Source organism: Heterostelium album (genome assembly GCF_000004825.1).
Source record: "Heterostelium album PN500 unplaced genomic scaffold PPL_scaffold8, whole genome shotgun sequence".
In the NCBI taxonomy this organism is placed as follows: Eukaryota; Evosea; class Eumycetozoa; order Acytosteliales; family Acytosteliaceae; genus Heterostelium; species Heterostelium album.
Window position 1 is genome coordinate 901,808 of NW_008805070.1, and position 12,106 is coordinate 913,913.

Here is a 12,106-nt window from a genome sequence, read left to right on the forward strand (position 1 = left end):
AACAACTGTACTATTAAATTAAAATAAATTTTATTAAGCTAATATTAAAACAAGTTTTTCTGTTCGTCATAAATGAAGACAAAGCTTTTGAATTGGATACAAAATCTACTCTTTTGATATTCTGTTATTAAAAAAAAAAATTATTAATAAAATTTAATGTGACAGTAATAATAATAAAAAAAAATAAGCTTACTTTTCATAATTAAACCATAACTTTTTACAACCATGTCTCAATACGGGAGAGATGAATAATTCATTGGTCACCACTCAAACTAACCCTTATTCAGAAGTTCGATTTCTACGCTATCCAGTTCATAACATTATTCTTGAAAATTCATGAATTTGAATGAGTGAGAAATCTGGATATCCATGTAGGATATCCAAGCCATTTGATTCTATACTAGCTCTTGTTTTCATCTTGCTGAAAAACTTGTTCTAATATGATTAATTAAATCCGTTTAATGTGCATCGTTTCAACATCTAGCTTGCAATTGATGTCAAAAAGAAGCGTTTATAGTTTCCACCATCAATAAATCTGATATCAGCACAATTCACACTGAATAGATCTAATAAAAGCGATCTTTGAATTTGAAAGTTTTGTTGCTATCTAAACTACATCGATTTAGCTAAATTCGCAAAAATATAATAAAAGTTTAGTATGTTAGTCTATTTAAATAATATTCTTTTTCTTTTTTGCAAACTTGTTATAACTGTATATTTACAAGAAGTAAATTGTGTGGAATCTATTAATAAGATCAAAGCAAAGAACAATGATCTGCTTTAAAGTGGTACCTATTTACTACTACTACTACTATTATCAATAATAGAGACAAACAGAAATTTTTAAGATCTTTTTATTTTATTTTTTTTTCTTACATCACACATTATTTTTTTTTTTTTTCATTTAACATCGTCCAACATTATTATTATTATTTTAAATTAAATTATTATCTATATTTGTTATAAGTATAGTATATGGATTTTATTACAATTGAATATAGTAGCTAGATATATATAGTTTTATTGTTTATAATATATATATATATTTTATTTTAGTATATTTAATATACTGTGTACATAGTTAGATAGTTTTTTTATTTGAAGGGAAGGGAATGAACTTCTTTTTTAATTGTAGTTCATGTAATACAAACTTTAACTTTCAAGAATCATATTGTAAATATTGTATAGCAAAGTATGTATTGACTATCATTTACAATGATGATAATATTAATAAAAGTATCAACAACACTTTTTTAACCTTTAATCTATGGTACCATAGAATAACAGCGGATCAAACAAGAGTATTCGATTTGATTGAAAATGTCACAGAGAAACGTCAACAGAATATACAATTGAAGAAATCGATTGAATGTCACCTCGAGAGTAACAAAGCGTTGTTGGATCGCGAGGCAAAGATTGGTTTAATCATTGGGAAGCGTGCACAATTGGCACGTCTGCGTGAACAGTGTGACGTAATGAAGCGCGAGATCAACGACGGCAACGAACTGATAGAGTCACGCAAGAAGTATCTCAGTGCAAGACGTTCACAGCTCAAAAAGAACAAAGCAATCTTTGAAAACTCTGACAAGTCGGAATGCACACAACTTCCGGAACGCATTGAACGGCTCCGACTCGACCTCACAGACAACCGTCTCCGTCTTGAACTAAAACGCAAACAAAACGTAGATATCATAACCAATTACATACTACCCATAATGCGGTCAGCAACAGAACCAGATAACCTTGTAATAGTCAACATTGTTGTTAACGATAAGAAACTTCAGAGTATGTAACTTTATCCCAAAATGCAAAAAGATTATTAACTAACCTTGGTTTATGATGTTTTTATTGTTAACAACAACAAAAAAAGAGTATCCAAAGGATATTGTATCAGCAACATTAGGATATGTTGTAAAGTTAACAGAGATGATTAGTTTGATGCTTGGTATTCCTTTGCCACACAAGATGAAGTTTGTTGGTTCAAAGTCAACGATTCAACAGAATATCGATGTTGGCAAACAACCGCTACCACTCTATTTCAATAATAAGACAAAGACGCGTGACTATCAAAAGGCATTGTATTTGCTGGGCGATAATATATCGTTTCTCCGATTCCAACAGGGCATTCTGACACCGAAGGAATCACACACCTACTTCCTTGAGAATCTAGTGGAGTTGTTGGCATCGCCCAACCTTGGCAAGACCGGACCGTTCACCTACGAACGTCAACTAGGTACCACTCACTCACCATCATCAAGCACCATCTACACAACGCTAGACGCCGAAGAATATAAAGAAGATTGGGAATTCATTGACTTCCTACCGCCACAACCCGACCAAACAGAAGATATCGAACAACTTGAAAGAATATTAAGATCAGATAATGTATTTATATAAAATTTTTAATTATTATAATTATCTTTGTAAAAAAAAAATAAAAAAATAAATAAATAAATAAATAAACATATCAATAATAGATATGTGTATATATATAACAGTTAACTTAAACTAAGCTAAATCTAAATAAAAGTATATAAGAAGATATACTTTTTTGTTTTGTTTTTTTCTTTCTTTTATATTATATTTTGTTTTTTTATTATTATAGTTTATTTTATTTTTTAGGTTTATTTATATAAAGTATTATAAAATGAATGATTGTTTAGTTGGTTGATTGTAAATTATCTATGCTGCTCTCTAAACTTTCATCGACTTTAAGTGTATCTTGTAGTTGTTCCAAATCTCTAAGGCCAGGTGTCAACGATACTGCACCAACCAATTTTGTTAAACGTTCGACTTCCTTTTGTACTTGATTTCTCTCTGACTCTGGACATTTTGTCAAAATATAGAGTTGTTTTCTAAGTCTATCTCTTTCACCCAAAACTACTTTAATTGCTGCCATTGATTTACGGATCTACAATTAATTAATCAAACAAACAAACAACAAACAATTGCAATAATATATATAAGTATTAATACATGATTATGTTGTTTGAATACTTTAAAAATATAAAAATAAAAATATTAATAAAAAACATACCTTCTTTAAACGTAATGGATTTACAAGTTTATGATTCTTTGCCAATTCTTGTTCGGTCATGACCTTGTTTCTCTCCTTCAATAGAACGAACCAAAGTTTATGTAGATCTTCGAATGACTTTCCACGGAGATCTCTTGCTTCCCATGATTTACCAGAGACTGGGTAAGTACCCTTTGTGTAGACGTGTTCAAAGAAATCTTTTAATCCTCCACCATTATTTGTTGTGTTGTTCGATGTAATTGTAGTAGTAGTGGTAGTCTCTGCTGCTGATCTGTTCAAAGTCAATCTATTGTTGTTGAGCAATGGTGATGATCTTGAAACGATAGTCGAATATAATCTACAGCTGTTTTTGTTAAAGGTTGTAGTTGAATTCAATACAACTCTTTGTGTAATGTTTATAGATTTAAACAATGTATTCATTATTTGTCACTGATATATATATAATTAATTTTAATAGAAAAAATAGTATATACAGTAATCAATTAAAATATTGAAAATATTCTGATTATTTGATCGACTCGATAAATTCTCTCACACAAATCTGATTTTTTAAAAAATTGTCGATAACGTTATCATTTTTAAGCTTCAGCCATTCAAATTTTTTAAAATAATATATTCTCACTGTTAATATTAAATATTCATGGTATCTAGATAATAAAATATCTATATGTTATCCAATCAAAGAAATTGGTTGAGAATAAATAAGAACTTTGAGCGTTGTTGATTGGTGTAAAATTTCAGATCTGACCACAAAATTAACACAGGATCAACAACAGGAAGTTAAATCGAATTAAGACACTCTAAATCATTCGAAATATTTGAAACAAAAGTTGTTATTAAGATAGTTGCTATTATATTTAAAATGTCGGCATTAAGATCAATTAACATTAATAAAGTAAATTCTAATCACTTATAACAATTGAGGTATTTGTACTCAAAAAATAAAACAAATAACACGAAAAATTAACGTTATTTTTTTTTTTTTAATTTAATTTTTTGATTTCAGTGATCACTAACAATGAGCAAAAAAAAAAAAAAAAAAAAGAAATATTCAGTTTTTGTTTAATTTTGCATATCTATATATATTTATTATAAATGTTTAGATCATTGGTAACTAGACAAGGTCCATTGGCACGTGCCAGTTTGAATGGATACTTGGCTGCTCAAAGAGCTGGTCACAGAAAACCAATCCACTTCAAGGATGGTCAATATGATGGTGAGGTAAGAATATCTTGATCACACCCCTACCATTCAACTTGTCAGATATCTGGTGTTCAGTTAGTTAGTTAGTCAGTTCATCAAGTCTATCATTATTTATTAGCATACAAAGTAGTTAGGTAGATAGATAGATAGTTTGAAGATAGATAGATAGATAAATAGATAGATTAGATATTCAAAACAAAACGTATTTAGATCATATATGAAAAAAAAAAGCATGATAACGATATTATATCATATCTATATGATCTATTAGAACGACTAGACTATGAATAAGAATATGACTTCTATGAATAGAAATATATATTTTGGTAATTCAATTAATAACAAAAGTATATTAATATATATATATATATTGGTGATTTTGATTATATATATATATTTAGATTCCAGAGACATTTGACCAACACCCAGATATGATGGCACCAGATGATGATCCATATTTGAATCGTAATCCACAGGCTGCAGTCAACTATTTCTTTGGAATGTTTGGTGCACTTGCTGTAGTTGGTCTTGGTTGTTATCTCTTCATCAGTCCATTAAAGAAGGAAGTCGTATGTATCATTAGAGAAGGCATATTACTTGATCAAGCGTAGATAGATTCATACTAATCATGTTATCTATCATATTATTAGGTTGAAAGAGATTTACCATTTGATAATTTATATTTAGAGTATGGAGGTGATCCCGATAAGATCCCAAATGAAAAGGAATGGAGAGTTCGTATGGGTGACAGACAAGCCATCTACAAAGCAAAGCATGGTGACAATTAAAATAAATAATTGATCGATCAACCATAGAATATAGAAGCACAACTTCACCAGTAATATAGATCATTTTTTCAGTAAATATAGCAAAACAAACATCACACAAAAGACAAACCAACCTAAATCAATCAAATCACTTTCATTAACTTATTGGATATTATCATTATAATGATTCAAATAACAACATCTTAAATAATAATAATAGTAATAATAATAATAATAATAATAATAAGAATTATAAGAATTAATAATATGTTAATAAATATATTATTTATTTAAATAAAATAATCAATTATCTTTTTTTGTATTTCAACAACAAGCAGCAATAATCAATTTTTATTGTTTTTTGTAGATCACAATGAGCTTGTGATTTGATGTTGGCGTTAACAATATAACTTTGAACGATTTTGAATCGATCGCGATCTACTTATTATTCCACATTACCAATCAATTTCGAACAAACACATGTCGCATCAAAAACACTCCACAAAGTAGTTTGTACTAATAAAGTAATAGGGGTGTGAATTCACTAGGAATAAAAAAAATGTTTTGTGGACAATCTTATTATCACTTTAATTTGATTGGTTTTTTATATTGTTATTAAAAGTAGTTTAAGAATTATAATAATTGTTATCGAGATTTTAGAGTAAAATATACATTAATATTTATTAAGACAATCTATTTATTGTTTTCATTTCAATATTCTTACTTGTTAACAAATAATTGTAAATTGTTAATATTTATTTATAAATTAAACGTGTATAATATAGGTAATGAATATTCTAAAAAGTAAATATTCTGCTTCATTAAAATAAATTAGTAGGTAGGTAGTTATTATGTTAACATTTATTTCTAGTTAATTAGTTCTCCATTTGGTTTTTAATTCAAATTATTCATTTTAGTACTATTTTAATTATATTTAATAAGAGGTGATTCATTCAAGAATAATTGTAATATGTGTTTAAAGAATAGAGGGTTACTTTTTTTTTTCAAATATGAAATATAAAATGTTAATATTATGATGATCAGTGCGCACAACTTGATAAATCATTTTAAAATTAAGGCGATGACATCATACACAAAAAAATGTTTGTTTGGTTTGTTTTTTTATTTAGAAGATGAATAAACAAATAGTATATTTGTTCAAACTTAAAATGTTTTGTTTTATTATTTTTGTATCTTGCATGTTACTTTATGTAGTGATAAGATTTGAAAATGAATATTTAATTGTGTAGTGCACATTTCTTTTACCAAGCATGAGTGCCTTTTGAAAAACGACAAGTTTACTTCAATTTTGAGATGACTATCATAGTGCTGTGATAGGAGATAGAGTGATGGTAGAATAATAATGATTTGAGTTTGACAAGCCAACTAACATATAAGTAACTGTGAAATATGTGTTGTTGGTAACCACTTTTACGATTTTTGTTAATGTGTAGATCATAAGTTGTGGTTGTGTGTGTTTGTAGTGTGTGGGGGTGTGGGAATGTGTTTGAATGTGCATGTGCAAAAGTGGGAAAAAATGTGTGTTAATCAGTGAGATGAAATTTAGTGATGTGATTAAATGAATTTACTCTTTGTTGTTATTTATACCTGTCTAACATGATTGGAGATTTGTTTTTGTTTTTATTTTCAATGTTGTTTCAATTGTGGAGAGTGATCATTTGGTATGAGATAACAATATTGTAATGGTTGAGATGAAAAAGAATGTAATTGTATTGAATTATCCTCTAGGAAAAAAAATAATAATAGATGATGTGTTGTTTATCAACAATATCGACCACATTATTTTAACCGTGCTTATTATCTTTCCATCTTTGGAGATACACTACAAGTGTTTGTTCAGTAGAAGCAGATGATTTGTTGTTCAAACATTCTTTCTTCTCTACCAATAATATAGTTTTCTTGCAATGTAATGTTTATTATCTTTCGCAAATCCTCTCTTTTTATTTTATTAAAATAGAATCATATCAGTGTTTGTGATGTTGATGATGATGATGTTGTTTCAGAGGTTTGTTGGATTTTGGATGGATAGAGGTGATTGTTGTTGGTTGTTTATTTTTTGGAGAGATAAAATCTAAGAGATAGTTCTCAATGGAATATTCAACAAGTAAGAGTGTTAAGTGGTTCTTTCTTTGTTTTGGTGTGTTCTCATTAGATAGAAATACACATCGTAAAGTGGCAATGGTTTCCCTCCTTTCTCAATACCACCATTTTACATTCTTTTTAATTTCATGATTCAATCTATTTTTTTTATTTCTAAATATATCTTTTGTTTTTTTTCTGTTGTTCGACTTTTCAAAAATCAATAAAATCAAAATTCAAACACATGCACATTCATCCTGTTGTTTATAAACTAATTTGCCTCCACCTCAATTGAATAATCATGCTATATCGTTTTGTTAAATCTTTTATTAATATAAATTAACACCAATCTAAAAACAAAATCAACAAAAACAAGAGAGGTTCAAAGAGAAACCGGTACAAAGTTCCTCTTGTTTGATCATTTTTTTTTTTCAAACGGCAAGTTTTTAGTTGAGTGTGTGTTCTTATGAGGAGGGTTAGCCCATTATCACCACCAATTGTATTAAATCAATTTAAAAAAAAAAAAAAAAACAAAAATAAAATAAAAAGAATAAAAAAAAAAATTCTATTTGTCCTTACTACTATATATATCTAGTAAAAATACGATAAATCAATATTATTTGGAAAGATCAAACTTTTTTAAAATTGTTTTTATTCCCCGATCTTCTCTCCAGTTAATGAATAATATAATTGTTTCCTTTTTAAAATATATTTTTTTTAGCAATTCTAAATTAAAGTTTTGGAAAAGAATTTTTTTTACAAAAATAGACGTAAGTAGTCCCACTACCCTCACCATCTTGGATATCCTTTTCTTCTGATGTACAGTATGATATCATCCTTTTAAATCTCATATAGACACCATTGGTGAACTTCTCAACAACAAAAATAAAAAACACAAGACAAAAAAATAAAATAAATTAACTTACCCCCACCCACTCCCACTCTCTGTCCACCATACCACAATCACACTTCACAGAGCAGTTTTGTTTCATAGTATTGCCTCACCCAACTTTTTGTTGTTTGTACAACTTGACTAGGATCAATAATATCATTAACATATGAATGATAAACTATGATTTTTACCATCTTTGGTTAAACACTTTGCTCTATTTTAAATATAATATTTTTGGAAATAAGAGAATAAATCATTGAGGCAGATGCATCTCAAAGTTAATCACCACATTACAGAATAAATACATAATGATTTATATCATCTATTATATGAAATCGCCATTGTAAAAAAGATTGTAACTTTGTAAATCTTGTTGCTTTATTATGTTACAGGGGCAAAAGATTATTTGGTTCCTAAGAAATATTCAAGGCAAAACCAATTTATGATTGTAGTGATTTTTTATAATATCTTTTTTTACAAACCTATAAATATTGATTCAATTTCATCAATTTCATTCAAAAATCAAATTACAAAACAAACAAATAAACAAATCTAATAAATAAACTAATATAATAAATAATTTACAATCTATTAATTAATTAGAAATGGAAGAATTCTTAAATTTATCAAATATTGAAATCAGTAAATTGGTTTCCGAATCTGGAAACAAAACAATGGTTTATGCTTTCGATGGTACCAGAAGATCTTATCTGATGGATCAGGGTATTAAATCGTTGCCTGACTACCAAGACAGCCATTCCCAAGAGATTGTTATCGACTACAAGCTCTACAGTCAAAATGCCATTAGAAAACTATTGGACCACTTACTCATGATTTTTGAACATGGAATTTCCACTGTTATCTACCCAATGTGGTTCTACACTCTTGAAATGAGAGGACCAGAGTATGTTCCAAAGTTTATTGGATATCTCCAAGGTTTAAAATCGCTCCTACTTGAACCACTTTTATTGCAAGCCTACATGAAAGCTGGTATCCGTATTATTTTCTATGGTGAATTCAGAGAGTTGTTAATGAGAGAAAACGATACCAAACTCATTGAAGTATTCGAAAGAATCATGGAAATTACCAAGAACAATACCAAGAAAGTTGTTCTCTTTGGTACCAACATCCAAGATCCATCGACATTGATTATTGATAAATCAATTAATTTCTTCAAAAAGAATAATAGAGGTAAATATTAAATAGATAGATATCTTTTATAGAATTCATAACTTACGAATTTTTCTATCTATAGAACCAACAAAATCAGAATTGATTAAAGAATATTATGGAGTAGAAGTTGAAGAAGTTTCATTTTACTTTGGATTCGATAGATTTTCTACTGATGGTCGTCCAATCTTACTCTGTGATAAGGGAAATGAGGATTTATATTTCTCAGTCTCTCCACACAGTTTCTTTACACAAAAACAATTAAGAAAGGTTTTGTTCGATCACCTCTTCTGTAGATCTGTTGCCAATGCCAAGGAATACCAATTAAAAGTAATCGATGTGGAGATTATGAAAACATTCTACACAATGAACACTGGAAACACAATGGGTGTCGGTGAAGTTCAACCCTACGGTCAATACTGGTGTCCATTGCCAGAGGTCAGAAGAGTAAATACCATATCGGGATCCAGCTCTTTCTCTGAAATCAACTTGGTATCTTCGAGCTCATCGATATTGACTTGCAGATCATCACCAAGTTCACCAAGTTTAATTTCATCACCACCAAGATCCAGAAAGAATTCTGGGGGATCTGCCAATCTCTTTAGAGCTAATCAAACCAAAGTATCTGGTGCTTCATCAAATGACATCACACCCCCACTTTCACCAAAGTTAACAAGAAAGAATAATTTATCTCCAAGTTTACTAGTTAGAATGCAACCTTTTTTAGTTGATGAAATCTAAACCTATCTATTTATTTATTATTTATTAAATCAAGATTTTTAAAAAGTAAAAACAAATATAAAAAAGTTAAAAAATAAACATTCTTAAGAAAATCTTTTTTTTAAAAAAAAAAAAAAAAAAAGAAATCTTTGATTTATTTGATAATGAACTTCTAAAACTTCTTCTTCTTTTTTTATGAACCTATTATCTTATTAATTTCACAGTTCAATGTTTTTAGTCAAATGGATAATCAAAAACATATATTTGTTAATCTATCACATCTATTGTTATCAGAGATATTCAATAAGTTTGAAGATATTGAGGATAGAATTAGGTTTAGTTTAACTTGTAAAAGATGGTATAATGAAAGAGAACACTATTTTAGATTTAATGTTGATTCAATTAAAGGACCTGTCGATGATCAATCATTAAGTAATTATAGATCATCAATCATTTTGAAATCATACAGTGATATACTAGTTCGATCATTATCATTCAAATCAAATTGTTTGTTGGGAATAAATAAAAGAAATCATCACACAATCTTTGACTACTTTTTTGACATAGGTATTGTATAAATAAATATATTGTTATATATCTAATTAATAATAATAATCTTTAACACTATTTTTATCAGCTTTAAATAAGATAGAAGATATTATCATTCATAAATCTGTTAATAAAATAGAGTTTTGGTGGTTTGATGATAACATTATTGCAATGGATGAACCATTCATTGAGAAGTTAGCTCATTCCAATGTTAACAACCTAGTATTGAATAGTAATGTTGTCACAACATTTAAAAGACTACCAAACAATATCAAACATATTCATTGCAACCACAGCTTCGACATGAATCATTTGCCTACTGAACTAGAGACCTTAGAAGTTTCTTCACATCATTCAAAGGAACACCATTTCTATATAACAGCACTACCCAAAACTTTAAAGTACTTTGAGCTATCTCGAACGATACCACCTATAGTAATCAAACCACTCCCACCAAAACTTGAAATGTTCGTATTCTACGATAATGCCTATACACATCTAGATATTCCATTGATACCATCGACTCTACATACTTTGGAGGTTTCCTTTGGTTTTTGGAAGAATCTACTATTGAATTATTCAGATGTAGATGAACTTAGATCGATTGAGTATATCCGACTGTACATTGAATCCGATGTTCATTTAACAAAATCTCTCATTCCAATTTCAATCAAACATCTCATACTCGAATTTGATGATGACGAAGATGTAGACCTTACATTTGAAAAAGATTTGTTTAGCCAGTTCAATCGTTTAGAATCACTGAAATTCAAAGGATATTTTCGTCGCTTAAAGTTTGGTCTATTGCCACCCAGTTTGAAAATACTAGAACCACCAAGAGCAGACGGTTTCAGCTATCCAGATAACGATCGGTTTTTCATATCCAATGTTCATAAATTAGATAAACTTGACCAGATTGTTCCGAAACATTGTAAACATCTATCATTTAATAGTCGCATCCGTATTCTTCTTTTACCTGGAATGATTCCAAACTATATTGAAACCATTGAATTTGAAGAGTATTGTCAAGTTAAATTACAAGCAGATTCAATTCCTCCAAATATTACAACGATCACAATTCGACCGACGATCACACTACCCTCATCATTACCAACCACCATCAGAACCATTTATTTTGATGACACTATAACACATATTCAATTTTCAAGATTGGATGATCATTACTTTATTCTGATAAAAAAACAAACAAACCTTATCAAATTGGTTTAATTCATTATAATAATATTGCAAGCTATCTAAACATTAACTAACATGTCAATAATACAAATTATTAAATAAAAATTAATTTTCAAACAATATATAAATCAAATAACGAATCTCTCTTCAATTTTATCAATATTGTGAAAAAAAAAAAAATTTTTTAATTATATTTATTTCATTTTTATCCAAACATATGTTTGTTAAACTATCACATCTATTGTTATCAAAGATATTGAATGAATTGGAAGAGAATGAAGATAGAATTAGGTTTAGTTTAACTTGTAAAAGATGGTATAATGAAAGAGAACACTATTTTAGATTTAATGTTGATTCAATTAAAGGACCTGTCGATGATCAATCATAAAATAATTATAGATCATCAATCATTTTGATAGATATACTAGTTAAATCATTATAATTCAAATCAAATTGTTTGTTGGGATTGTA

The 12,106-nt window shown here is 28.4% G+C and overlaps 7 protein-coding genes across 7 annotated transcripts; 5 read left to right on the top strand and 2 right to left on the bottom strand.

The window, feature by feature from the left end:
- Nucleotides 1-312: 312 nt before the first annotated feature.
- Nucleotides 313-885, bottom strand: PPL_07984 (uncharacterized protein; the record flags this gene model as incomplete). The annotated part of the gene is made up of 2 exons (XM_020578817.1): nt 313-435; nt 877-885. The coding sequence occupies 2 exons, from the start codon at nt 883-885 to the stop codon at nt 313-315; spliced, it is 132 nt and encodes a 43-aa protein (XP_020431281.1).
- A 90-nt stretch (nt 886-975) lies between these two features.
- PPL_07985 (uncharacterized protein) lies at nt 976-2,507 on the top strand (the record flags this gene model as incomplete). The annotated part of the gene is made up of 7 exons (XM_020578818.1): nt 976-1,000; nt 1,057-1,080; nt 1,105-1,192; nt 1,238-1,785; nt 1,871-2,078; nt 2,259-2,385; nt 2,499-2,507. The coding sequence occupies 7 exons, from the start codon at nt 976-978 to the stop codon at nt 2,505-2,507; spliced, it is 1,029 nt and encodes a 342-aa protein (XP_020431282.1).
- Nucleotides 2,508-2,659: 152 nt separating this feature from the next.
- PPL_07986 (uncharacterized protein) lies at nt 2,660-3,457 on the bottom strand (the record flags this gene model as incomplete). The annotated part of the gene is made up of 2 exons (XM_020578819.1): nt 2,660-2,911; nt 3,038-3,457. The coding sequence occupies 2 exons, from the start codon at nt 3,455-3,457 to the stop codon at nt 2,660-2,662; spliced, it is 672 nt and encodes a 223-aa protein (XP_020431283.1).
- Nucleotides 3,458-4,132: 675 nt separating this feature from the next.
- On the top strand, nt 4,133-5,028 carry PPL_07987 (uncharacterized protein; the record flags this gene model as incomplete). Its single annotated transcript, XM_020578820.1, has 3 exons — nt 4,133-4,258; nt 4,642-4,809; nt 4,891-5,028. The coding sequence occupies 3 exons, from the start codon at nt 4,133-4,135 to the stop codon at nt 5,026-5,028; spliced, it is 432 nt and encodes a 143-aa protein (XP_020431284.1).
- Nucleotides 5,029-6,710: 1,682 nt separating this feature from the next.
- PPL_07988 (uncharacterized protein) lies at nt 6,711-7,837 on the top strand (the record flags this gene model as incomplete). The annotated part of the gene is made up of 3 exons (XM_077398162.1): nt 6,711-6,731; nt 6,986-7,033; nt 7,829-7,837. 3 exons carry the CDS (start codon nt 6,711-6,713, stop codon nt 7,835-7,837), a joined length of 78 nt encoding a protein of 25 aa, XP_077254270.1.
- A 767-nt stretch (nt 7,838-8,604) lies between these two features.
- Nucleotides 8,605-11,668, top strand: PPL_07989 (uncharacterized protein; the record flags this gene model as incomplete). The annotated part of the gene is made up of 5 exons (XM_020578821.1): nt 8,605-8,676; nt 8,785-9,190; nt 9,255-9,790; nt 10,114-10,321; nt 10,527-11,668. The coding sequence occupies 5 exons, from the start codon at nt 8,605-8,607 to the stop codon at nt 11,666-11,668; spliced, it is 2,364 nt and encodes a 787-aa protein (XP_020431285.1).
- Nucleotides 11,669-11,852: 184 nt separating this feature from the next.
- Nucleotides 11,853-12,023, top strand: PPL_07990 (uncharacterized protein; the record flags this gene model as incomplete). The annotated part of the gene is made up of 1 exon (XM_020578822.1): nt 11,853-12,023. One exon carries the CDS (start codon nt 11,853-11,855, stop codon nt 12,021-12,023), a length of 171 nt encoding a protein of 56 aa, XP_020431286.1.
- Between the last annotated feature and the right edge of the window lie 83 nt (nt 12,024-12,106).